The sequence below is a fragment of the Xiphophorus maculatus genome, chromosome 23 (assembly GCF_002775205.1).
Source record: "Xiphophorus maculatus strain JP 163 A chromosome 23, X_maculatus-5.0-male, whole genome shotgun sequence".
In the NCBI taxonomy this organism is placed as follows: Eukaryota; Metazoa; Chordata; class Actinopteri; order Cyprinodontiformes; family Poeciliidae; genus Xiphophorus; species Xiphophorus maculatus.
In genome coordinates, this window is record NC_036465.1 from 13,623,822 (window position 1) to 13,651,537 (window position 27,716).

Sequence of the window (27,716 nt, forward strand, 5' to 3'; positions counted from 1 at the left end):
AATTATGAGCATGCTTTTGTCAACATCTAAACATAAAGAATATATCAGTGTCTTGATTGTAAACAGTACACAGAATGAAGTCTGTGCCTGTAGTGCAACCCATTTCCCATTCCCCAATGCATCGTGTGTGAAAACAACTCGACTTTCCTAAATTCAATTGATTCTCACAATGAAACATGGTGGTGGCAGTATCATGGTGGGTGATGCTTTTCTTCAACAGAGAGATCAGAGATGATGAATAAAAATCTTGATAGAGACTACAAAAGGTCAGAGAACAGAGCAGAGAGTCACCTTTCAGCAAATGGTTCAAAATGCATTCAGATGCCAGGATGGCCCAGTTAGTAGAAATGTTACAAACTAGTAAATACAAACCAAGCTTTTAGTCAATAACATCCCAAAAGTCAGAGAAAGTTGCATACAAAAGCATAGGGCAAATATTTGTAAAAGTTTAACACAACAAAAACCAAGGAATTGAAGGATCGGGAAAAAAGAACATCACTCCCTCTTGGTAAGTAGACACATTTATTCACTGACTGGAGGAGAGGTCAAAGGTCAATACAATCAGAACCAATTCTTAAAGAAAAACCTCACAATCTGGCAAACCAATCAGCAACCTGCAGCTGTATGCAGAGATGCAAAGGTCAAAGGCCACAGGAAATAACAGAAAAGACTCCGTTTGGTTCGAGCCACAACCTTTACAGCTGCTGATGTTTTTCTCCAAGCTGCTTTTATATTCGCTTGAAGAAAGGTTTGCTGGTAAGTTACCAAATGGCAACTATTAGAAAACTGAGCATCAATCTCACTTTCTGATTTTATATTCCTTTAGTGTCGAAAAATAAAAAAGCTCTTGAGTCCCACACGCAAGCAGCTGTAAAAAGGCACTTAGACACTTTTTATTATTAATTATTAAAGTTACATAAATAATGTTTTTATTACTTCGGTTTTAGACTTTTTGTCATAGGTGTTTGTGAGTAATTAATTATGAGAGCAAAACTGCAGGAAGTACAAAACTTAAAATCAAAAGCGAGGGCTTTAACAGAACACATCAAACATGATCAGTTTTTATATAATTTTTTTATTTTTGTATTAATTTGTATACTTGTGTTTGTAATATACATGTCATTCATACACTTTTATAGTAAATAGTAATTACACACAAGGAGTGTGACAAGCATAAACCTGTCACCCTCACAGACATGTCCTCCACTCACTCATCCTCTCACATTCACACAAATAATCCCTCACTCACAAACAGAAAAACAAAGATAAAAATGTAAAACTCCTTATTACCTTCCTCCATTGTCACCAGATTCAAATCCTCCCAACACTCATTATGAAACAAGTATAACAATACTTATGCTTCAACATAAACACAAAACAAACAGTTAAGCATAAAAAAACAAAAACATTTAGGAAGGCAAAGATGTGGAAAGAGTCAGTTTGGGTCCGTTCAGACTCCAGAACCGCTTTATGCAAAACAGAAGCAGGAAGGAGAGCCACCGACTGAAATCAGTCCGTAAAAACAAATTCATGAAGTCCAGAATGCTACAGGATTTTTAAAGGGCTTCATGGGTATTCAGTCAAGTTTGGAGGGTACAGGTCAAAGAAAGGCAACACAGACGGGTTCAAAGGTCACTCTGGAAGGTTTATGGCACAACTCATCAGCGCTGAGAAGAGCAGTGCATAGCGGGCTCAAGACTAAACCAACGGTTCAAGATGAGAACCACTCACAAACATGAATAAAACATATATAATCTTCCTTCTTATTGAGCTTCAGGGTCACTGATTTCATGCTGCAAACTCCCTGTACTGAAGTTATTTCTTTCTGTTTTAATGCTCACAGTCTTTGGGTTAAAACTTTATTAAAGACCAGTTTTAGCAGGACACGAAGAGTCGACAATCTGCGTCTCGTTCTGATCCTTCCTGCTCCTGGTTGGTTTGAAATCAAAGCCAGATAAAAGCAGCGATATGTTGTTACAGAGACATGAAAAGCGATCAGCAGACCGAGGGATGATGAGCAGCAGAAGAGTTAGGTGTGGTTACACTTGTGTAAAACTCTTTGTGTCAGTGGCTGCAGTAGCAGTTAGTCTTTGTGTTGTTTTTGCATTGCAGTACAATATTCCCACACACACATACCAACATGCAGACCCCCTAGCAGACATCGGGGTTCCCACTCGCAGTCATTCATTCACACACACCGTCCTCATTCTTGTGCGTCCTCCGTGCGCCACTTGAGGAAGTCCTCTTTGCGAGCGTCGGGTTTGATCTGGTTCCGCATGCCTCCCAGCAAGTTGGAGGTCGCCTCGGAGGCCACTATCAGGGGTCGGACTACTGTGGGCGGGATCTGACGCAGGACGCCGCCCACTGCGCCGGGGAGACCTTTCTGCTCGTGGCCTCTGGACGCCACATCACACAAGGTCTGAGCCGTGTCGATCACTCCCTGCAGAGGAAAGAGTCACCACTGAAAATTAAGCATGTTTGGTCATAACTTTACCTGAAAAATGCTCTGAATATCCAAAATATTCATACTTGTTGAAGTTTGTCACACTTTATCACATTATAGTGTGATTCTGTCATCATATCCAGGCATTCTTCTCTGCGTATTGTGTTGGCTTTCAAAATATTACATGTCTGAATTATGTTTTGATCATGTATGTCAGGCTGTGCATGGATATTTACACCACATGCCTGAAAACCTACTGCTTCACAGAGAAACTGTACCCATTTGTAGGCACAGCTCACATTTATTGCTTTGGACCAAGTTAGATGCATTAATCTTTGATTTAACCGTTAAGCGTACGATGTAATGATTACAAAACCTTCATAAACACAAACGTGTTAGTTATACTGTTGGTCACTGTAGTAGTCTTGAAGTTGGCTACACACATTAATCTATATTTTACACTTTGAGTTTTAGACAAGGAATAAACTTTATTCCATCTTCTGAATGCTTTAAGTAAAGCGCACCTTAAGTGCCTGTACCCCACTGAAAACGTTCAACCATTTTTTCCGATTTTTTTTTCTACCAAACCTCTATGAACATTCGTAAAGATAAACCCCAACATCTCCTCCAGGTATGGGGTGGTGTTCACTTTATGACAATTTGTGACCGCTGATTGGTCAGTTGCTGTTAAATCCACTGGATTGATTGACAGGTGGCATCATGTCAATTAACTTTTAAGAGAACTTCAAACTCCACACCTCTCTGACGGTGTCGTAAGCTTTGGCTACTCCTTCTCTGAGATCCGCCGGCTGCGCGGCTCTGCGGGGCCGACTTGTGGGGGCCCGACCCTCGGTGATGGCAAACCGATTCAGTGGAGGCGTTGGAGACAAGATGTCATACACTGTTTCCGCTGTAGCCTGTAGTGAGGTAACAAGCACTACATGAGTTAAAACATCTTCACATTTGGACAAAACCTTTAATCTTATTGCATCTTCGTACCTGGATGGCCTGCACCAGCCTGTTGCTAAGCTCCAGGGCAGCTGATGCTGTAGAGGTACCAAACGATGCTGCCCCCCGCTGGAGACCTCGAATAATGCGCCCGTCTTTCCTGTACTGCTCTATGGGCAACCAGAAGAGATCCCTCACTCCGTGGACTGAGCAAACACACAGAGAGGAAGGAAAGAAAATTAAAATAAATAAAGTAGGTTTAAAACTATAAATGTTTCTGTAGCAAAGGCTTCAGCTTACAGAGCTGAACTACTGAGTGCATGGGGCCGACGCCTCCCAGAATTCCCGGCAGCTGATTCTTCCTGATGTCCGTCAGCCACTCTGTGACGGCGTACTGGATCACTTTGTCCACACCGAGTAGACTGGAAACATTTCAAACATGAAAACAGTCTCAAGTCTGTCAACATTTTATCAGATTTTAAATTATTTTATGATGTTTGAATGTTTATCGTTTTTACCCGTGTCTGCAGCAGAGCCTCTTCAGCTTCAGCTCAGAGCAGTTCAGCTGAGCCAGACCGATCAGAATCCCTGCAAACGTCCCCTGAGAAGCAAAACACCATGCTGTAAAGACGTCTGTAGTTACCGTGGCGATGGACGAACTGAGTTTCTGTTTCCGAGCTGTTCTCGTGACCTCTCACCTGCTCAATGACCACATGCTTCCCGTGATAGTCGAGCCAGATAGGCACTTCAGAGGTGAAACGAAATTCCCTGAAAATCACAGAGAGAAGGAATATTCAGTCAGCTCTGATGCTGTCGACCTCTTCAGCCATCAATTCTGCCTGACGAGCGTCGCCGTCTACACACCGGAAGTAGATTGGCTGCTCAGATGAGGAAGAGGAGGAGCCGGCAGAGGAGGAGCTCTGCTCGCTGTAGGTGGTTTCCACGGAGGCTGTGAGGTCAGGACCGAGACCGCTGTCTGGTCCGGCCTCCTCAGAGCCTTTCTGGGAAGGATCCACCTTCACTGTGACTGATAGAAGAAACAAGAAGAACTCATTCTCTAAATGAGCTTCACAATGATGCACTACTCTGGGTTAGTTTAGCCCCTAATACTAACCCATTTGCATAATGTAAATCCAATACATTTATGTTTGTGGCCCGATTTGAAAAGTTTAAGCAATATCAACACTTTTCCGAGACAAACAAAGAAAAGTCATTACAAGCATGTTCCCACAGGCCGTGCTCCAGCAGCAATCAGATGCTGTATTTACAGTAAATACATCTAATCTTCTAAATGATATGAAAAAAGAAAAACCTGAAGCAACCAAAGGGGAAAAGGTTTCTGCTTTAACTGACCTTCAGCAGCAGGATCCACAGGCATGTAGGGGTTAACAGCGGATGCTAGATTACTAAAAAAGTCCTTCAGAAAAAACAGAGCATCCTGGAAAAGAGAAAAACAAAGTTTGGTAGGAGAACAAAACCACAGAGGGAAACCGACTTATTGTGATGCAAAGAAACCTGGAACAAGTAAAAGGTTTATGAGATACTGAGAGTTCAGATTGGTTTTATAATAATAATATTTAAATATGCATATTAGTGTTTATTTATTTTTAAACTTCAAAGACCAAATCATCAAGTTCATTTATTTCTTGAAATTTGTCATTTTTCCAATGAGGCTGAAGAAAAATAAAAACGTTGAAACAAAATGTTAAGGTTTTGGTAGTTGGGATGAAAGTAATTACAGATTAAAACCTTTAGATTAAAACCTGAAGGTTTTAAAGCCCCTCTTGCCGTCACATCTCCATAAAGGTGGAAGAGGAAGCTTTTCCGTCCATATTTGGTCAAAGACGCAGGACTTACCTGGTCGATGTTGAGTCGCAGCGGCAGCAGGCTGACCCTTAGGCAACACTCGGGTCCTCCGAGTCCCGACTCTGGTAAAACCTGCAGGGCCTTCACAGTCAGCTGCAACAAGAGCAGAGCAAAGATCTCATCCTGATCTACTCCATCTCAGCTGTTTGCAGTTCAACACACACCCGTCCTCACCATGTTGGAGTGGGCTCGGCGAGGCATGCTCTCGCTGGTGTAGAGGTAGAGGAACTTGTTGAGTTGTGAAGAGGCCAGGCGGTCCCGAACCTCCAGCTCTTGCACAATGAAGACCTGCCGGGACAGAGGCTGCTCCCCGCTGGGGCCGACCCCAGAGGTCAGCGACCCATCCCCGTCCTGGCCTGCTACTGCCACTGGGTAGGACTCATGCTGGAAGGACACCTGGAGGACACGAGGGGGAGATGCCATGAAAAAAAAACAAACATAAAAATGAACACCTATCGCGAAGTAGGGCGTCCCGATACAACGCCTTGCAAGAACAAGGATCTTGCAAAAGATCCTTGTTCTTAGGTACACGGGAGAACAGAGAGCCCAGCAACTGACAGATACAGAAGTCGACCCAATATGATATCAGCACAAATCATTCATACTGTAATTACTTATTTTGTAGTGAGGAAAAGTGCTTTATCAAGTGACATTACTCAAACAGAAAACAATCGTCAACAACTATAGATATGAGAACAAGTGACCCAATTATCAATAAATGCAGGATACGAGCACCGCTGGATAGAAATGCTGCAGTGGAGTGATTATGCCGCAGATTTAATCCAATACTTGGTTTTAGCCGATATCGGATCGAGACACCGCTAAATAAAGATTACATTATTTAATGTCAAGGAATAATGTATTTTCATTTTAAAAATATGCTGAAACACAAACAAAATGTCTTAAAATATTCATTCCTTTGCACTTTTTTTATATTTTATCACATTACAAATACAGCCTTCAATGTTGTTGGGATTTTATGAGAATGAAGAGACGAAAATTACGTTTTCTGGGCTGCATGCAAAACGCTGTTTGGTGGAAAACAACAACTGCACTAAATAAAAACACATCCAACATTTTTCAGATTATTAAATTACATATAAGAAAGTAATGTGTCTTTATCCTTTTATTACCAAACAATCCCAATAAAATATGCTGAACTTTGCTATTGTAACCTGACAAAATGTGAAAAAATTCAAAGATTGAGACTTTGAGTGCAAGCCACTGCATCTACTCAAAGCTTCACCTTGGTGAGTTGGATCTCCATCAGCAGTGAGTGCTGACGGCCGCTGCCTCCAGCCCAGCGCCAGGAGTTCTGAGGACGGGCAGAGGCGACGGAGCGAGACGGAGAACCACGAACACCCACAGGGACAGAGCGACCCCTAAAAGGGAGACAGTTTGAGAAACGGCACAAAAACGCAATAAACAAAACGGAGGGAAATTTAAAAAACCTGTTTGAGTTCTGAGCATGTATGGACATCGGCTTGCCACCGAAGTCCTTGCCGCCGTAGAGATGCCACACCACAGAGATTTCCTTCAGCACCACCCTGGTGTGCGGCACCGGGAATCCGCTCGGAGCTCGCAGCAGGTCAGAACTTCCTCGAGGCCTGGAAAAGTGGCTGTCCTTCACCTTGATGGGCCCTTCGCACAGCACGGTCACCACGGGCTCTCCGTCTCTGGGCTGCAAGAGTTTCACAAGCAGGAAGAGCTTCAGAAAGAAAGGCAGACATAAAAACAAGAAGGAGAAGAAGGAGCTGAGCACTCACAGGTATGCCCATGCCAGGCGCCTCCAGGATGCAGAAGTCATCGTTGTCGGTGGAGCCCTCGGAGCCATCATCTAGTATCATATCAGGCTGTGCCTCCATCGCCGTGGCAACCAACCCATCGAGCTCAGACTCCTCCCTCTGCAGAACGGACGGGTTCTGCTTCGAACCTTCACCAGGAAACAAATAGACAGAGACGGGAGAGCCCCTTGGCACGGAAGGAGACTCTGGAAAAACAGAACCAATCAAGGGCTTAAGCTAAACACACACTGCAAAAACTCAAAGTACTATCAAGTATTTCTGTTTAGTTTCTAAAGAAAATATCTCAGTACACTAGAAATAAGACAAAACTAACAAGTAACTTATCAGTAAGACATTGTTTAGGTCAATAATTCCTTAATATTTATAAAAAAGAACTAGCTTCACAGGCAGATTATTTCACTTACAACAAGACATTTTTCCTGTGTTAAAAGTGAAATAATCTGCCAGTGAAGCTAGTTCTTTTTCATCAACATTAAGGAATTACTTACTTAAAATAAGCTCCTTTATGTAGTTAGTTTTGCATTTATTTCAAGTATACAAAGATATCTGTATTAGAAACTAAACAAAAATACTTGGTACGATTTTGTTTTTTTGCGGTGCAAAATGACAACAATACTTTCCCGTAGACGTCAAGTTAAATCAATAATATTTGGATAACCGCGTTCAGAAACAATACCTGGCTCTAAACTGTCTCTGTGGCTCCTCTCTGTGTCGATTAAGGCATCAGCCAGGTCGTACTGGTTGATCTCTGCGGTCTCAGCTGGAGGACAAGGCGGCAGAGACGCAGGACTTTCTGACAGCTAACACAACGTTACACAGACATTAAAGCCAAAACTACTTGTGAAACTGTGTTGTTTTATTAGCCTCAGCACCTTGTAACAAATGTTCAATGCTATCATACCTTAAGTTTGTTTTATTGCTCTAACTCAGGTTTATAATTTCAGCCTCAACGTTCCTAGTATTGCATATTTGTTGTTGGTGATTCCAGGTTAGGTGCATTAATCAATAAAAAAAAGCAACATGTCTTTCAGGTTAATGAAGTGCAAATGAATAAAATGTCTTACCGGTAATTTCTGACCAGCTATTTCAGTAGGCGAGGTGTGTCGTGGCGGGGGGTGCAAGTCCCCCTGGGCGACCAGATACTGCAACAGATTGACCAGGGCGGCGCAGGAGTCTGCGCAGGTGTAGAGGTGCACCACATTGTTGGAGCAGCGCAGCTCAAAGAGAGGCTGCGACTGAAACACAAACGAGTCCATCAGAAGCACCTTCATGACAAAAAACCGACCAGATGCCATCAAATTGATATTTTAACTACTTAAAGACTACTAGTCAAGTATAATCACTCATTCCTAAGCTGTCGGGCTCAGAGAAGTCCTGTGAGACCAGAAAACGAGTGGTGCAGCCATGAGCTCTGATTGCAGCATTGCAGCTCAGTTCCCAAAAATCTCTCAACGCATTTTTCTTCCCAGTTACATAGTATTTAGGTAGACTTAAGTGTCAATGCTCATGTATTGTGACAGCTTGAAACTAAACAACCCAACTCCTTCAGATAAGCTATAGGAATAAACTAAAACATTTTTCTATACCAAAATAAAATACACAAGCTCTGATTAGTCATGATTGGTTGGCTCGGAGCGTAGCTGCATCAGTGCTGAGGGAAGACTTGTTTAGCATTTTCTTGCTGATTTTGGTTTCAGGTGCAGCAGAAAGTAAAACTCGAGCCAAATTACTGTCCAAAGCCATTATTATAGAGAAATCTAATTATGGTGAAATAAATATTTATAAACATGCGGCCAACTGCTTGTTAGTGGCTTTTTTTGGACCCTGAATATAATTATAATGTTTCTTTACCTTTATACTGGTTTGTTTTTCTCTGCCTGCAGCTAAATATGATTAAAAAAAAACCCCAGAATGGTAAGGACAAGGAACAGGACTTACCAGCTTCCCAGAATCGCTGCCTTTCCATGTGGTGATGGCGAGCTCCAGCAGGTCAATGTCCAGAACACACACGTAATCTGTGGGACACAAATACGCAGAAGGTGAATCTTCTACCACTGTCCTTCGTGCTAAGATTTACATCAACTCTTTCAGCTTTTACTTTATTTCATCTAAACACAGTTTTATGTGCTGCTTCAAGTGTGTTTTACTTTAATAAAACGAGTGCAATGCTCTGCAGCTTGGCTAAGATTGGATCATCAGGAGGTCAATAATCCCAAACGATTCAAGACAAAGAGAAACATAAAAATCCCTTCAGCTTGTTGCTGCTGCAGGTGCTTCAGGAAGATGCTGGGGCGTGGCGTGTACTTACATTTGCGACATGCAGCTTTCCTCTTTTGCTCCACCTTTGTTTAATAAATAACTTTCTAACTAAGCAGATGTAATATATTATTTTTTATGCGTGCGGTTGGATTTAAATCATTTTGAGTTCAACAAGAGCCAGGTGATTTTTATGAGACGCAGAAACAAAAATTGAAGGACAGAGTACTTTCTTTTCAACATGACTCAATAAACATGGATGATCTGGTAAAAACATTAGTAAGGATGCAAAAAAATTAATCGACTAATGATTAATTGCTGGTTAATGGTTTGTTAGACTAAAATTAGCTCAGATCGATTAACCATTTTTAGTGTTGTAGTTTGGCTGCCATCCAGCAGGAGGCGCTGCTGGTCATTCTTAAGCAGAGCCAGTTGATACAGAATTAAAGATGGCAGGACCATACCAGGACAGGAAAGTGAAACGGTCCAAACAAAGTCCAGTGAGGAATGCAAGATGCACTTTATGCAGTTTTGAAATATTAACATTCGATAATCTCCATGACAGAGCTGTTTCTCGTCAGCAACCTAATGGATTCCTGTTTAGTAATATTTTATAAATATGTCTAAATTTCATAATGTGAGAAAAGCATAATTTTCTGTTTATTCAGTAAGTATTTAATACAGCTGACAAATACAGAAAAGCATAGTGAGGTTCTTCTAAATAAATGTGCCCTTATGGAAAGACACTACAAGAGAAAACCTTTTTTAAAAATGTCCATTTATCAATTAACTATTAGCCAATCAATAGGATAAATCAACTTTAACTTGTTAATTTATAACTTGCATCCCTAATTAGTACACCATCTTGTCTTGACATATTCAATGGCCATTTGTGTAAAAGATATCCTGCATGTTTTACCTTTCCTCAAGTCCACTGTGTCAGTCTCACATTTGTCAGAGAGGTAGAGAGCAGAATCATCCAGGATGAATCTGATGACAACAAAATAAATTTTTAAAAAAATCTTACAGTCAAAAATATCACTGGATTGATCTCAATTTTAAGGATACATTTCAATTAGTCCTCTTAAAACATTGCTATAGTAACTGCGGTGTTCGGTCAGAGGTCACCAGTACCTGAGGTGGAAGGTGGCGGTGTCTACAATAATGTTACTGGACAGAGAAAATGACTCTGCTGTGAACAGGACTCTCAGGGGCAGATACAAAGGCCTTGGAAGAAAAACAACCAAAAGAGATGAATAAACGCATCATTTTGCTGTACGTTCAATAAACACTCTTTAGGTCCGTACCTGTAGTCCACAGCACAGGAAGCGAGGTGTGTGTGGAGGATGGTGATGACAGCCGGTGCCGTGTAGCCCAAGATGGGGTCATCGACAACGTCCAGGAAGTCAATCAGCTGGAAGTAAAGAAAACAAACAGGAGGATGATAAACATTTTAAATGATTTTGCTGGGCAGTGAAACAAAAACACCAGCAGCTGCAGCACAGGCTAAAGAACATTGAGGTTAAGAAAACTGTGACATTTAATCACATTTTACTTGTCAGGGTGTAACTTTATGTGCTTGTTATCTCTGGCAAGAAGGCCCTTATTTTTGGAAGGGACGACTATTTTGTCCTAAAGCGCCTGCAGATGGAAAGCAGACTAATTACAGCGACAAGTATAATTACACTTGGATCACGTGTATCCAAACTGTCTGGCTTTTTCATTGTTCCTTTCTGCCTTCAAGAAAATAAAACATCTCAAATTAACATTTTTTCAGTTCAGCCGTGTCCAGCTGGGATGAAGGGAATTTGTTTTTCCTGAAGTGCATTCCTCATGTAGGCTGACACGCCTACATGAGGAATGCACAGCCAATCACAAACGAGAATATTTGATGTAACCTCGGGAAATAACAAAATTAGTTACCAGAAAGAAATATGCACAAGGAAGGACACAAGGAGGAAGGAAAGGAAAGAAAGACAGAGGGAAGGCAGGAAGAACACAATGAAGGAACAAAAGAAGGAAAGGAGTTAGGACACCAGAAAAGGAGCATACAAGGAACAGAAGTAGGATACAAAGATGAAAAATGACAGAAGGCACAAGAAAGGAAAGAGGGAAAGGAAAGTGGAAGGAAAACAGTAGGCAAGGGTGAAAGAAAAGAGGAAAGAGAGGGAGAAAGTACAAAGAATGGAAGGAATCAAGGAAGTGCAGAAAAAGGCAAAAAAGGAAGGAAGGGAGAGTAGAATGACACAAAAAAGAATATGTGAGGGTAAGAAAGAAAAGAGAAAGAAACAGAAGGAAAAAGGGGACAGCATGAGGAAGGAAGAGACATAGGACACAAGGGATGGAGGCCAGGAGAGAGAGATAAAGTACACAAGAATAGAAAGGATGGATGTGCAAAGGGAAGACAGGAAGAAAAGAAAGAAGGGCCTGTGTGAAAGGGAAGGAGCGACACAAGGAAATAAAGAACACAATAAAGAAGGCCATGAAGAAGGAAGGTACTCAACTTCCAGATGATGTAGGAACCATGATATGTATTCAGATTTCAAAACAAGTTTTTCCACTACATCAAAAATTGTTGCTCAGTTTGCAAAAGTTTCATTGAATCAACTAAATATTAGGAGAAACATCTAGACTGAAAGAAAAAAGGCGCTGTTTAATTTCCTCACCTGCTCGTGCCAGCTCTGGTTGCTCTGCGTCATGTAATGCCTCATGGTGGCACCTTGCAGCTGAAGAGCGACCAGGAACTCCTGTAATCAGGCAAAAATGTCTTCTTGAAGGTGATGCTAAACTTCCTGTTGCAGCCTGAAGCTGGTGCAGAAGAGAGACGAACCTTGACGTTCCTCTGCAGGTCCAGCGTGATTTTGATGGCTGTAGACAACATCTGTGGCTCCTCTTCCCGTCCTCGTACGCTGCTCACTCCCAGCTCTGTGGGGTAGATGGTGGGGTCCAACTGTGTGGGTGGTGTGAAGCTAGGCATCTCCAACCTCTCTGGGACGGAGGTGTCTTTAACCACAGCTAGAAAGTCACAAACGAGTCACAAAGGCATCTAGAGTTTCTAAATAACAATAAGTCTACATGACTGGTTTCAAACGAATGGGCAGATAAATAGTTGGATGAACAAATCTATAGGATAACTGGACAGAGAACAAAGTCTTGAAAACAAATGGGTTTTTCGGACTTCATTTTCTTTCTTCACATCTTGAAAATGCTGCACCCAGAATTTTCCGGTCACAATAGAAGCCCTTTCAATTATCGGCATTATCTAACAATGAAAATGTTTGCAGATGAGACCACAATGTGCACCTCGGTGGTAGAGCTCCACTCGTTTGCTTTCCAGCGTCAGGAAATTGAGGTTGGGATCATTTTGATGCTGCGCCACGCTGAAAATCTTCCCCCCTTCCAGGTCAAGCACAAGCTCTCCCTGAGTTTCATCCTCCTAATGTGAAAAAAAAACAAACAACAAAAACAGAAAAACTACATGAACAAAGCGATGCTGCAACATGGATTTCAAACTGAACTTAACCTTAACTTCCACAGAGTTTTACTACTGTAAAGCAGATATTAAGACATTAAAAATGGTCATTAATGTAGAGGAAATACTACATGAAAAAGACGTGTTTTTTCTCGTTAGCAATCGATGTACATTATACGTATATATAAAGTACAAACATTGAAGAGGAAGACTAAAACATGACTGCTGAATCACTTAAGCATACTTAAAAAGGGGAAAAAAATTTCTTTTTGTTTCATCTGATGCAGTAAAACTCATCAGTGCCCTCTCCTCTGAATTCATCTTCCTCCTGGCTCACCTTCCTGTCAGTTCTGGCTTGCAGGCGACCTTTCCCAATAATCACAGTGAGGGAGAGGAGGCTGAGGTTGTGGCTGGGAAGAGGAACTGACTGCTGCATCCTTCCAGATGAATCGTTGGCCAAGTAAAACTGAGGCTCGTCCTCTTCAGAGTCAGAGTCTGTGGCAGAGTGTGAAGCAAACGGTTTAATCCAAAAACAATAGTAGATATTTTGGTACCACAGCTGTTATTGTTTGTCATAAATCTGTGTCAGGATAAAATTTTTTCCATCAGAGCAGAGAAACTTGCCCAGTTTGAAGGCCGACTTGCACAGCTGGAACTCGTCGTAGGGACGGCGGCTCTGGTCGGGGCCCGGGGCCAAGGGAAGAGGAGGGGGAGGCGACTCCCACATCAACAGGTCATTATTGATCCTATTGGAATAAAAGGGGAGGATGGTGGAGAACTCAGATCACTCCTCAAAATGTCATAAAGCCAGCACACAAAACAACAATCAACTTTAACGGCAACTAAACTTTCACTATAAAACTCTGAACAAGACCAGTTGTACTTAATTCACACTTTGCTTCCAGAAGACAAATCTACTATAATTATTTTAAAGTAGTCTTGACCAATGGTTCTTAAATATCAAAGTTTTTCTTTGTCTTTGGCTGATTTTCCATGTTTTCTGACTCACTTTCGTCTTATTCATGCATTTGACAGCAAGCTGTGTGCTGAAAGTGGAAAAATGGAAGAAAAACAAATGAGTGCCAGACTTAATGTGAGGCACATTTTATTTAAAGGGGGTTGAATTCAAATGCATGCCACACTTTTAAATTTCTTTTAAGCTATTCTTATTTTTTCCCTTTCATAATTATATGCTTCTTTGTTTTGGTCTAACACAAAAAAATTGCAATAAGATCCAATGACGTTTGTGGTTGTGATGCCACCAAATGTTTTGAGAGGAAACACCTTGTTGGTAGCAAACTTTGTCAAACTATTACCTTTGGTATTTACTTTAGATCCAACTAACAAAATTATTACTAAAGCCTCTTTGTAATTTTTTTTACTAGCATCACTTTTGTTACTAGTCACAAAGACATTCTGTTTTGTGCTAAATTGTTTTTCATAAAAAAATAATAGAGGGCCAACCATCCTGAAACATTTAAATGCATCCCCCCTCCATTAATCCTGAATCAAAAGGCTGAATTCACTCATCGACACGTCATTCAGCTCTGCACAGGAGATATTTATTTGAATCAGGTGTGTTGGCTAATTGAAAAATGCCAAAATAAATAAAAAACAACCTAAGTAAAATAGAAATAAAAAATATGTTAGTACTTTTAGAAAACCTGAACATTCTGACAAGAAAGTTTGGCTGCTTGGAAATAAAATATGAAGGAATGAGGTTAGGTGTAAGACTTTTTAAAGTTAAAACTACAAAAGGAATATTTGAATCCCAGATGAAGGCGGTTGAATGAAACCTGTTGTAGATGCTCTGGAAAGCCTGTTTGCTGGGCAGGAGGATGTACGCCAGCGGGAAGCTGATGTCCACCGCGCACTGACACTGAGCCACACACTGTTCTTGAAACTGGAGCATTTCCTGCGGGTCGGCCGGAATCACCATCTAATTCAAGTAAAGCGCATTGAGTTAGCAACCAGGAGGCTGAGGTGTTGGTATTTCTCAGGTTTGAGTGTTAGCACACCTCCTCCGTCTCAAACATGGTGCGGTTAGAAGAAAATGGCGAGCTGGATTTCTCATTGAATTCACAGTGGCTTTCGAAGAAGGTGGCCCCAAGATCCTTCATGAGGCCCAGATTCATCCCACTCAGACCCGCTGCTGGGCCCTGAGCCTCACCGCCTCGCACACGCACCGATATCCTGTTGATGGAAACTTTCTCAGCATGGGTTTGCTCAAAACTAATTAGCTGATGTTTCTATTTAAATTACTGAAAAATATTATCCACTTGTCTACCAATAAAAATGCTTAAACGAAACGGCTCTGGAGGAGGTGAGAGTGTTTTTCTACCGTCCTGGATTTTGGCCATTATAGTAGTCATCATTATCACCATAGAGTCTAACCTTGGCATAGAGTCGTGGTTTTTCTTCACTCTGATGCAGGGGAAGGAGCCTCCCTCCCAGCCCTCATACGATCCTGGTGAAACACATCAAGGTAAATATGTAATTAAGTATTTACAAAACAAAATGACAAACATCTCATTGAAAGGACACTCTGTAAAGTAAAGAATGTGCAAGAAACAAGGATGAGAAGGAGAATTTTTTTGGTCAAATATCAAACCTTTTCATATATAGGTCATTTCTAAAGCACCAATACATTACTTTTTCCATGTCATTTCTGAATTCTCATCAGTTTGAGTAGATCTAAGAGCTTGGCATGCTGAGGTGAGTGCATCTTGAGTGCAGAAAGAGGGTCTGCATAGTGCAATCATATGGGTCAGTGTTGCAGCACTGACCCAATATGCTGCAACATTCAAGTCAAGTAGTGCTGCAACATTCAAGAAAACTACCAGTTATGCTTTTGTCCTGTAACACAAATAATTTTACTTTAAGTATTTATTTGATATATATGAAATTTATGCAACACCTGTACAAAGGCCCTTCTGAGGTGAAGCAGAAACAATATGCTGGTGAAGACTAGAGGAACACTGGTATAATAATGCCAAAAAAACCCAACTAGAACCCTTTTTGTGGCTCTGTCTGCCCTCACCATGCATGTCTGTGAAAGAGGCCTCCAACAGCTGGGTGAGACAGGGGCCCCACTGTTGCCCAGGGGCCGGCTGCTGGCTCTGCAGGTCCGGGGCCTCCTGGTGCTTCAGCTGCAGCTCTGTCAGCTCCAGCACCAATGTCTCCTCCCTCACTGCCCTCTGGGATGGTGGCCGACGCAGCGGGGGAGGCCGCAGGTCTGGGATGGGGAAGCGAAGTCTGAGCACGGCGTTGGGGGACAGGAGGGTGAAGGACGAGCAAAGTTCGACGCTCTCGGTCTGAGAAGAAAGAAAAGAGATCCTTCTTGGACTCATTTCCAGAATATAAGCTGAACTTGGATTTATAGAGGAGATTCGGTCATGATCAACCGTGTAATCACAGCCGACCACCGCTTTATTACGGAGCCGGGAGGCTGAAAGGTTGATATTAGGACGATCGGAGAACTACTGATTCCCTTTGAACCCAGACAGCTTTTCAATGTTTGCGTCAGCACAAGTTTGATCAGTCAGACGTAGCAGAATGATGTTTTCATACAAAGAGTTTAATAGTTTTGGTTTCTCTGTGTGGCGATGACATAAAAGTTCATGACTCTGGACAACCATACTGACTCACTTTAAACAAAATTACGAGAGGTGAGCTTTAAACATGCCTTTCTGCCCAGTCAGCAGTCTAACAATGATACTTTGTGGTCTTGATTGCCGACAGTTAACAGAAGGAAATAAGCACATGCAGAAATGCTGATTTATATTTCGAGTTCTCTGAGTTCCTTTAGTGTTTTCTGGCTTGGGTCTTAATTTTTTAGGGTTTCTGGTCTGCATTACATTAAAAGGCAGTGCAGTGTTGGCGGTTCCACCTGTATGAGTCCTGGTCCACAGTTCTGGCTCGGACAGTGGCTGAAGGCTCTGCTGAGGCTCTCCAGGCGGCTGAGGATGCCCAGGTCCAGCTCGGCGCTCAGCTCCGCAAGCTCTACCCGTATCACGCTGTCCCGCCGCAACACACGCTGCTTACCCTGCAAACACACAGAATAATACATTATATTATTATGTATTGCTGCTATCAGCAACGTTCTGATACCAGCCATTAAGTTTTATCCTCCGGCACAAACAAAGCTGAAAGTGTTTTGGATGACTCCTGAAACGCCATTGCTGACGTTTATTAGTTATACACAATCGTCTTTCTGGATCAACATCATCTGCGAACATACAATTCATAAAAAATGAATTGTAAGAAGAAATTCATTTTTTATAGTTTGGTGTTTCCCAAAACAAAATATAATCAACTGGAACTTCACTTAATAGCAGGGAGTGATTTTTGTTGAGGTGTTTAATAAATACAAAAATCATTACAGCTAAAAATCCACAACTAGATCTAATTAGTTAAATCTGAAAATCAATCATTGCTCTATGACTCCAGTGCCTCTCATAAAACCACAGAGATTATATTGTGGAAACTTTTGAACACATTTGGACCTGTAACCTTATAAAATCTCCAAATACTTTCATATTGGTGCTAGTCTAGCCACATATAGAGCAAAAATAGGCTTTATTTCAACAGAAAAAAGCAACAGACTACTGAAGAAAACTGCACTTTGATCAATAAAGTCTTTTATTTAATTTATATTAAAAGATACCATAAGGTGAGCAGCATAATTTCTGTAAATCATTGTGCTTGGTGAAATAAGGTAGAGTAACACAACCTCACATTCTGATGCCAATGAGGCTTAAATGAAGAATAAAGCAAAGCTTTTTAATATGAAAACCAGCAGTAATTACAGAAATAATTGAGCTGAGAACATATTTAACAAATAGGAGACATAAGATAACTCGTTAAATTGATAAAGTCAACAGAAAGTGAGGGAGTGGGCTCAAAGAGAGTTTCTTATCAAGGCTCTAGTGCGATGTCTATTTTATTTATTAAATATTTTCAGTTTGTTGAGTTGGAGCAATTCTCACAAGCTCATTTTCTATTGAAGTGGGAAAATGGCAGAGGGTTTTCTATCTCTATCAGTGTCAAAAGAAAAGTGAGTGTGTTTAAGGAATGGATGACATTCACCTGTTAGACCTTGAAGATGTAAATAAAACAGTTTTTTAAACAGTTTAATGTGTTGAAACAGTTCGTACTTTTCGTAGGTGTTTTTCAGTGAGGCTGTAGTGTAGCTGGGCGCATGGTCTGGCTGCAGCTCCGACTGTAAACAGTCCAGATTTCTGGAACTGAAGTAACTGCAAAGTGAAAAAAAAGCATTAAAAAAACGTTTTATTGGCTTGAGATGCTAAATTCATATAATTTTACAGCTAAGCTTACTTGACCAACATATGAGTCTCATGTTTTATTACATAATAGTCTTACATTAGAAGACCATGTAAACAGAAAAACAATTATTTTAATTTTACATGAAGTCAGGATTTGAGGTTTTCCAAACTTTGAGTTCACAATTAACTTACAGGACATATTTCCATCAGTAGCAGAACCAGCTAGGAAGGATTGATTGATCAATGGATGAAACAACTGGATAATATTTAGACAACCAAACAAGTAATAAAGTCTGGAGATACAAGCAGTTATCCAAACTTAATTTCCCTTTCTCTTCAACATTAACACCAGTACTTAAAAAATACTTTAAACCAACTCCAGATTTTTCTAGACTGCAGAAAAACAATTATTTGCAAAGTAGATTGTCGTTGATAATGAAATTGCTTACCAAAGAAAGTGTGACCGATAATGACAAACTTTTCACATTCATAAACAGGAATAATAATGACAACAATAATAATAATTTTAAAAAACTGGCTATTTTGTACCTCGCAGTACTGAGGTTTTCCATCCTGCCAGAGGCACTCCAACAGTTCCAGTCTGCTGAAAGAAAGGTCTGAAGTCACGGCCCGACAGTGGCGTCTCCCGCTGCGCGTCTCACATGTCACCTGCACTGCTGCCCCTGTCAACCTACGAGAGAAAACCTCACAGTGAATCGGTTTAATGAAGAAACACACAGAGGGCTGTAACTCCAGTGAGTGAAACTTGTAACATATTACTCCATAAGCATATCTACTCCTAAATATTTTTCCCTCCAATTTACTAAGAAAACATCCATCTACCTAAAACCCTTATTGTAATAGCAACTATTCTTACTAAAATCTGTTTTATATGGTTCAACCTCAAAGAAACAGTCTTTTCTACCTGAGATTGGAGAGTGGACAGGCTGCGGCGAAGCATTTTCTCAGATGGTTGAAGTTTTTATTGGCCAACATGTTCTCCTTGAATGAAAGCAGCCCTCGGAAGAACAACTGAGACACCTGAGCTAATGACGAGGCTCCATCAGAGGGCGGGTCCTCCTGCAGCATGGTCAGAGTGAGCCCACCGAGGGTCAGGCGCAGCAAGGCTTCGGGTTTCAGCTGCTCTGCCTGGCCACTGTGTGAGCGCCCTGCAGTTAAAAACAGACATAATAAGCTTGTGTTTCGTAGTTAATACTGAAAACAAAGGTGCAGCAAGTGTTTTATTTAATCTAGACTCTGTTTGCTACTCAAATAGCTGACTTTACCTCTGGTCCTGCTGATATGTGGGAGGCTGGATAAGCATCCTGGTACAGGATATCTTCTAGGACAGCTTGCCAAGCCCTGGCATGAAAGAAATCAAAGGAAAGTACAGAATTTACTTTGCTGTGTTGCTAAAAAAATATGTGTTCAATAAGCATTTATCCTGGATACAAATGGGCTTATCCTGGTTCTCTGCTATATGTTTAAACCGTGAAAGCACACATGTACACAGACGGAGGCCGTACCTGTGCTGTCAGAGCTGCTGGGTGCGTCAGGCTGCTCAGGCTGTGTGTGGAGGACTCCATGTCGCTGTCCGACAGCTCGCTGCCAGAGCGAGTGGACGCAACACTACTGCTCATCCCTGCTGGGCCCATGGAGTAAAACATTTCTGGACAAACACAAGGTCAAAGGTTAAACGCTGCAGTGCTTAACTTTACTGCAGTGTACTGTTTCACATGTTCTTCTCATCTTTTGTAGATCTTATATCAGACAGGATCATTTAGTTTGTACTAGTCTGGCACTAATCAAGCCTGGGTGATGCCAATAAAATTAATTTCTGCTTTCCAAAGAATGCTTTTTGTCACAGTTAAATCATTATTTAATAAGATTGGAGATTACTTTTTTTCCAAATTGGGTTAGACTGATTATAGCAGCGTTCCCCCCAATAATTGAAATCATAATTTAAAAACAGCTTTTTTTATTTTCTCATATTATTTTTAATCATAAAACTTGTTTGATGCTCTGAAACGTCGGAGACAACACCCTCCCCCTAAAAACCGAAGAAATCAGAAGAACTAGATAAATGACTGTAATAATACCTATAAATACAATATTTTACATTCTTCACATAAATTATTTGGAAAGTGCAATTTTTATTTTACCAAAAACCAACACAGGAAATAATGACAAAAACTAGCAATAAAGGGACTTATTTTACTTCAATCTTTTGTTTTCAAGATCTTTGTAACAATAATATTGCCATAATTTAATTACACATAAAATATCTAAATCTGAGCTGGATTCAGGCCTTTATCAGCATCACAGGAGAACTTCTGGTCGTTGTACCTCCGTTCTCCAGGCTGGTGACGTAGGGCTCCAGGTGGGGCTCGTTCTCCCACTCCCTGTCTTTAGGACTGGATCCCAGCTGCTTGCTAAGATCCTCCTCGATCAGTCGCAGGTCCTCTGAGTCTAACGGGCGACTGTTCACTCCACCACACTTCTTCTCCGGCTCTGAGGGTAAAACAAAACAAAAACAATTTTAGTAATAGAACAGACAGACAAAACATAGAAACTGCATAAAAAATACAGTATATGAGCCAATTAATAAATCTTGTTAATGCCATCTTGTTTTCAAAACAAATGTCAGATCTAAGCATTTTACAAGATAAACAGATTGAGTTTACAAGCCCAAATTTTCACATAGGAGCATCCATGATTATAACAATGAACTATTTACATTTTCAGAGAAAATCTCAGTGCTATAGAAGCACAGAAACAGAAACACAAAAATACATTTTCAACTGAAATGTGTTCTTCAGCAGCTACAATGAACACAGAAATAGAGGTACAAATGAATGGTTCAGTCAAAGTATGGACCGAAATCTAGACTTGAAAATGAATGCTAGCAGATGCTCTCCACCCAGTCTGACTGAGATTGAGCTACTTTACAAAGAATGGGTTAAAAATCTTTTATCTAGATGTGCAAAGGTGGCAGAAACATAGCAAAACACCCCAGACGTGCTCAGATACAAACGCAACCCACACTTCTTAGATTTATAAAAACTTTAATTTATCCACCTCAACAATGTGCATGACACATGGTCCACTTTGCACAGACGAGGTCTGTGGTTGCAAAGTTCAAGGGGCACGAATATGTTTGCAAGTCACTGTATCTCAACCATTTACATGAACAACACACTAATAACACGCTAATAAAATCATGGTAATCAGAAACAAAATTCTTAACTATTCTTTGCGATTTCAGAAAAGCAGATATTAAACTGTACCAATGTCGATGCACAGGGCTGCCAGAAGGTCTGCTAGATGGGTAATTTGATCCGGAGACAGCAGCATGTGGACACATCCTCCCCTCCCGTCCAACTCCAACTGGTGAGCAGAGAGGAGGACAGAGGCATCGATATGAGAGGACATCCATTTTCTACAATGCGGCAAATTTATAAGACAGAAACACACACCTTAGGTCCAGGCAGCATGTCGTTCTGCTTGATCTTCACTGTAGTTTCAATAGAGCCAGAGCATCGCCCTATGAGCAGCGGCTGAGACGGGGGGCAGGCGGTGCTTTTCAAGGGTTTGGCTTCTTCCGCTCTCTCCTCATCCTCCTCCTCTCCTTCACTGGCTGTGGTTGAGTTAAGATGCCCCTCCCCAAAAGGACCCTGGGAGATAAAATAAACATTTTTGTCCCAATTCAGAATTGTTTACCTCTCATAAAACATGGCTTTACTGTACAGGAAATAGACACACTGAGGCTCTGCAAGGATAAGCAGGTGTAGGAAGTGGATGCATTCAAAACTTGCAGAACTTTAGTTGCATCCTTTACCTGAACAGCACCGATGATGTCGTACAACAGCTGAACCTCTGTCAGCTGGAGGATCTTGTGCAGAAAGGCGGGCGGCTGGTGGATGTCGACAGGCACGGCAGTCTGGCTGGATGGATCTTTCACGGCTTCATCAAAGTACTCCAGGCTGGAAACATACACACACACACACACACGCCCACACACACACACACACACACGCCCACACACAGAGAGATCTCTTATAACTCAGACATTGAACTATAAACTGAAGTAACAAGACCTGCAGTGTGACATCAATCAGACTCAAACTGAGGAAATAACTCTTTGATGAATTAATCCTCTGTTTTTTATTGGTCATAGGAAGGAAAGTAACATTAAAAATGCAGCAATCAGGCTTTCCTGACAGATTGTTAAACATTCATAGACTGAAAACAGGGAGATCTTAGGTTTAATGTATTTACAGGAATGAGTAGAAAAAAGAAAACTATTTTTTAGAGTGGATCTTCTGGGGGAAAATTAGACAGTTTTGATCTCTGGCAGACTAAGTGAAAAATATTTAGTTATCATTAGGCTGCCTGATATATGAAAATTATGCAATACTGATGCCATGTATAAAAACTGTCGTGACCCAAAATGCAATTATAACTCACATTCTTCTGCCTCATTTCATTCTTTACCTTCACACATTTATCTAAAACTCTCCATGAGTTTTAGCATCTTAAACACTAAAAACACACCTGGTGTGGCATTCAGAGCAGGCAGAGTCCATCTAATAGGCAAAATGTATAGTTTATATGCAGAGGTTGAATTAATCACATATCAAATGAACCATCCAAGAACACCGACAAATGAAATTAGATACATTGTGCAGCTCTAGTTATTACACTCGGTGTATCCATTACATAGACTTGGGCTTTTGCACCTCTAAATTAAACTTAATTTCACTGAGAAAGAGATTTTTCCCTTTTTTTAAAAACTGAAATTGCAAATAAAATATTTAGATCATAAAAATATAACTCTAAAATAGTTTTTTTTATACTAAACCAATTTGACAATGTCAACCTAAATAATCATAAGAAATAAAAACATAAGTGGAACAAGGAGCCATGTAAGTTTTATCCAGTTAAAATCTAACAATCGATCTGAGTGCAGAGGAAACTTTATGTCTGGATCTGGAGCGCAGTGTTCTGCTGCTGCGGATCAATCTACTGCAGTCTAGGTTTCCTGCATCACAGGACCTCTGTTTCACACGTTAATGAACTCCAGCATGTTGCATTGCTGCAAACATGACAAGAGAGTCACTGACCGCACATGGACACAACTCACCTGAGCAGCTCTGTCAACAAACCAGCATAACAGGAAGGGTTCATCTGAGGCAGGGAACATGGGTTGTAAAAGCAAAAGCTTGGCTGCTTCAGGCTGAGTGTATTTATAATAGACATGTTGTAACACATAATGCTGGGATTATGATGTTACACTTATGAAAACTAGATTTTCTTTCCTCTGACTTTGCAGAACCAAATATAAAAACTAAATGAAAACTGATGTAAACTGTAAAACTCTTTCTTGTTAACTCTATAAAACGCCAGTAGCAGAAAAAATAAAATAATGCGTGTAGTAAAGTATTAACTTTTACGTTTTCTGAGGATGCAGGTTACTGTGATCACTTTTCAAATTAACGCAAAAAGACTGACCGCTGCACTTAACATGATTACATACACTGCAGTAAAACACAGCCGTCGCCTCCTTTCTGCTGACTGTGACCACATCACACTCATTTATTAAATGTCCAAGACACCTTTAGTGCAGCGGAGGGGAATGAACTTGTCAATCCTGACCCAGTTTGAAATGAGCTTCACCCTAAAAGCTCGTTGGTGAAAAATATTCATGTTCCTATCAGAGGAAGGGTCTCTTCTCTATGTCTGCTGAGGAGCAGAGAAGTTGAAATCCAATTTCAGGTCTCCATTTTGCTTCCTTTCATCACTGGCAGCAGCACAAGCGCTGATGTAAGAGTTTCTTAACAACACTGATAACAAAAGCAGAGATTTTAGTTTTAATCTGAACTGTGAGGAATCCAGTTTTTGGTTATGGAGCTTTCCATCTAATAAGGACTGCAGATTGCATTTGTGCTGCTGTAATATTGATCCATTTGTTCTCTAAGCTATGTGTAGATACCACTGAATTATTAAAAACAAAGTGTTTATAATGTTGTGGTGAACTCATATTTGGCTCTGGTCAGAAAAAATTTAGGTTCAGAATTATGCCATTAAAGAAAAATGTCTTGTGTTTAAATAAACTTTCATAAATAAAACCACAAGATCACCTTTATGTCACAAATATTTTGATCTATGATGAAAGGCAGCAATGAGTGTTTACATTTAATGAAGGGAAGTTGCATCTGTGCACAATCCTGATCAGACTCTTTTAGTGTATATACATTTATACCTCTTATAGCATTTTCACAACATTGTCAAATAGCATCTAACTTAACAAAACAAGTAAAAAAAATTGTTTTTGTCTTTATATTTTATGTTATTACAGAAAATCTTAAATAAATCAGCAGCTTACCGTTGTATGTGCACTTCTAAGGCAACACCTGTTTTCAGGTCCAGGGGCTGGTGCTCAATGCGGACGATGGTGTCTATAAATGTGACTTTGATGCGGCGGAGAACTGCAAATACAATTCATTTAAGAGATTAAAAGAATAAAGAACATCAGCTTATAAAGCTTTCAAAACGGCTTTCAAACTGTAGTTTTTACTTTAAGATGTGACAAATTTGTTTTAGTGCATCGCATGTGAAGATGAGGATAATCATTTCCACTATCAAACTCTTCATAATTTATGAATGACAGTTCTGTAAAGGCCCAGAAGATCTGCTCACCTGTCTCAATAGTTTGTGCAAACATCTCAAGTCCCTCCAGTGGGGCAGGCGGCTCCTCGGACGCCTCTGGAGGGTCCTTTAGGCATTCCTGAGCCAGCTGCATGCTGGAGGTCATGCTGGACGACCATCCCTGTGACTCCCAGTTTCCGCCTTTAGATGAGCAACAAGATGGGATGATTACAGTAATCCTGACGTTACAGAGCGTTAACTATCAATCAGCAGTGGTTTTCCTTGTTGCACAGCTGTGCTTTGAGACGTTATGTAGGAAATGCTGCTGGTTCCCTATCAGGTACAAACATAACTAAAAGTGAAATTGACGAAATGTCTGGATATTTCAACAGTCCGGTGAGAAAATAATTGGTCTACTTTGATTTTTTGTTAGACGCAAAATACAAATATGATAAATTATGAAGATAAATAAGAAAAAAAATCGAACCTTACATATGATTCAATTCAATTTACTTTAAAAAAAAAATCATAGTTTACCCTATTCCCATTAATTACAGTTCTGTTCGCATTGACCCAACTGACTTATGGAAATATGACAGATTATGACACCTCACTAAACCAAAAATAATTATGAGCGATCTTTAGCAACTACATCTCATTTATTACATTTATTCAGACATTTATTACAGCATAACCTATATAAAATTACTTTCAATCATAAGCTTTCAAAGATACTATACGTCCGCTGTCAGACGGCTGCTTCTCAGGTTCAAGATAACCAAAATTACAAAGAGGGGAAAGGAGCATCAATTGCCTTTTAGTCTTATCTTTATAACTTGAATAAAAGATTAATTCTGTTAAAATCAAGTCACTGACTGATTCAATCTTTACCTTTTAAATTCCTGGTGAGCATTATGATTCACTAAGTCACTCTTCTGGCAGTGACAGTGTGTACACCGTCCTTAATCGTATAGTTGATGTAACTGCAACAAGAATGCAGGCATGGCTGCAGTCTGCATATTAAAGTCAGTCACACTATGAAACTGGTCACATTCTAGACTGTAAATTTACTCATGAACATATAATGAGACGTTAAATCTGGACTGCTCCGGCTACCTGTTGCTCCTGTGGCCTTAACAAGCCAGCAAACACTGACTTAATTTCAAAGGCATTCTCTCTTTCTCAGGTTCATATGTGAGGCTTTTCCAACACAAATAGTGATAGAAAAGTTTTACAGTTCAACTGAATTCATCCTGGGAGATGAATGATTACATTTTAAATAAATAAATAAAGGTACTCAGCTGATGATCAGCTGGCTGAAGAAAGGCTTCTACACTTTTCCCATCGCTTAAAAAAACAGAAATACATGGTAGGGAAACTGAAAGACTACCACCCATCATTCATTTTACAACTGAAGTTGGTGAATTACAAGCTTCATGTCTGTTTTTGCATCAATCCATGTGCCAATATTCAGGTACAGATGGCATTAGTATAGCTGTAATGATCAGTGGATTATTCTATCTCCCGTTGGAGGTAATTGTTATTCTCCTGCATTGTATATAAGCAGTTGGATCATGTGTAGACCTGAAAGGAAACTTGAGGGTTAAACTTACTGGTTCGGTACTTAGGTCGACATGTTATCTGAAGACCAGAAACTTCTAAGGTGCAATGATCAGTCAGGAGAGCCTGCCAGGGGATGGTCACCTGTATGCTTCCCACAAAGCCATCCACCATCTCCAGGGGAGCCCCGAGAGACTCCAGGAGCTCATTGACCGCCTGCAGGAAGATCAAATAAAGAAGAAACAACAAACAAGGATGTGGTAAGGGCAAACAAAGAGGAAAAAATGCCTCCTCAGATTAGCTATTGACATTTGTTGAGCATGTGGTAAATACATCCATCTCGGAAAGTAAAAGATAACACTAATCCGGAGGGGAGGCGTTGCGTTTCTCCTGATTGCATTTCCTCGAAGAAACAGGAGCCAGGCTAAAAACATGACGTTGGAGATTGTTGTTGAACTCGGGAGTGCAGTTGCGACACAGTCAAGAGTGCAGGCGTCCCACAATAACACAGGACGTCTGCTGCTTCCTTTCACGTGAACTCACCCACACATCGAGGTTGATGTTCGTGATGTCACCGCTGCCGTTGTACAGGTCCAAACTGAGCTGGTCCAGGCTCAGCCGCTCCTGCAGAAAGTGACCGAGGTAGTGCTGCAAAAGGTACCGACAGGCCCGCTTCTTGATTGAGCCCGACCAGGGGAAAAGCCAGCGAGACATAGGGCCAGAGAGTGCGGGGAGAGGGAGCAGAGAGGTGGCGGAGGAGAACGAGTGCGGCTACAGTCCTCTGGAAACTGCATAACAGACTGAAACAAAGTGTTCAGGAACCAGGAATGAGCCGCAGCTAGCTACAGGGAGCTAAGGAAGGGGACAAACCGTAACTCCACTTCTCCTCCGAGCTTCACGCAAAAACTACAAAATTCCTGTGTGTCAGGACCAGCGAGGCTCCTCCGCTTCATGAAGAGGACTCACTCCAAGCGAGCGTGGCTCCCTCGGCTCATCTTTTCGTTTCGTTTCTGTCGAATTACAGCGACAAGTCTGGTAGATGCGTCTCTCTTGTTTCGGGGTTGTTTATTGTTATCATATGCCAACTGAAAGTACGTTGAGCGTTAGTGCGTAAGACGTCGCCGTGACAAACGCAAAACCCGGAAGTAGGAGGAAGCTATCCAAGCACCATTTTACTCAGGGCATGTTGATTTACTATTACTATATAAATAAAAATAATCTGGTTACAAGTTCTTTAAAGTTTAATATTTCGTTTAAGTGTAAGGCTACCACGTTTCTGTCAATATCAAATTCAAAATGCCCATATTTTACCAGACCAGATTTTTCAGTTGATGTTTGGTCCAATTTTAGTACAAATATTACAATACAGTATTGAAAAAAATAAAAGAAAATTATATCTTGTTATATCCAGAAGTATGTTAGTTTGACTAACA

The 27,716-nt window shown here is 40.8% G+C and overlaps 1 protein-coding gene across 1 annotated transcript; it reads right to left on the reverse strand.

Moving 5' to 3' along the window:
- Nucleotides 1–1,055: 1,055 nt before the first annotated feature.
- Nucleotides 1,056–27,467, reverse strand: atg2a (autophagy related 2A). Its single transcript, XM_014471567.2, has 42 exons — nucleotides 26,827–27,467; nucleotides 26,337–26,499; nucleotides 24,775–24,924; nucleotides 24,461–24,563; nucleotides 21,914–22,058; nucleotides 21,552–21,749; nucleotides 21,363–21,462; nucleotides 20,422–20,586; nucleotides 19,602–19,744; nucleotides 19,362–19,437; nucleotides 19,001–19,244; nucleotides 18,625–18,766; nucleotides 17,947–18,045; nucleotides 16,680–16,835; nucleotides 15,831–16,104; nucleotides 15,185–15,257; nucleotides 14,809–14,983; nucleotides 14,587–14,729; nucleotides 13,415–13,536; nucleotides 13,128–13,285; nucleotides 12,622–12,754; nucleotides 12,149–12,333; nucleotides 11,985–12,065; nucleotides 10,626–10,732; nucleotides 10,453–10,545; nucleotides 10,238–10,308; nucleotides 9,001–9,077; nucleotides 8,127–8,297; nucleotides 7,739–7,862; nucleotides 7,024–7,247; nucleotides 6,709–6,938; nucleotides 6,504–6,639; nucleotides 5,432–5,653; nucleotides 5,249–5,350; nucleotides 4,745–4,829; nucleotides 4,256–4,418; nucleotides 4,090–4,159; nucleotides 3,910–3,992; nucleotides 3,692–3,813; nucleotides 3,443–3,597; nucleotides 3,202–3,360; nucleotides 1,056–2,440 (listed from the first exon to the last, which is right to left on the reverse strand). Exons 1-42 carry the CDS (start codon nucleotides 26,995–26,997, stop codon nucleotides 2,204–2,206), a joined length of 6,030 nt encoding a protein of 2,009 aa, XP_014327053.1. The 5' UTR covers nucleotides 26,998–27,467; the 3' UTR covers nucleotides 1,056–2,203.
- Between the last annotated feature and the right edge of the window lie 249 nt (nucleotides 27,468–27,716).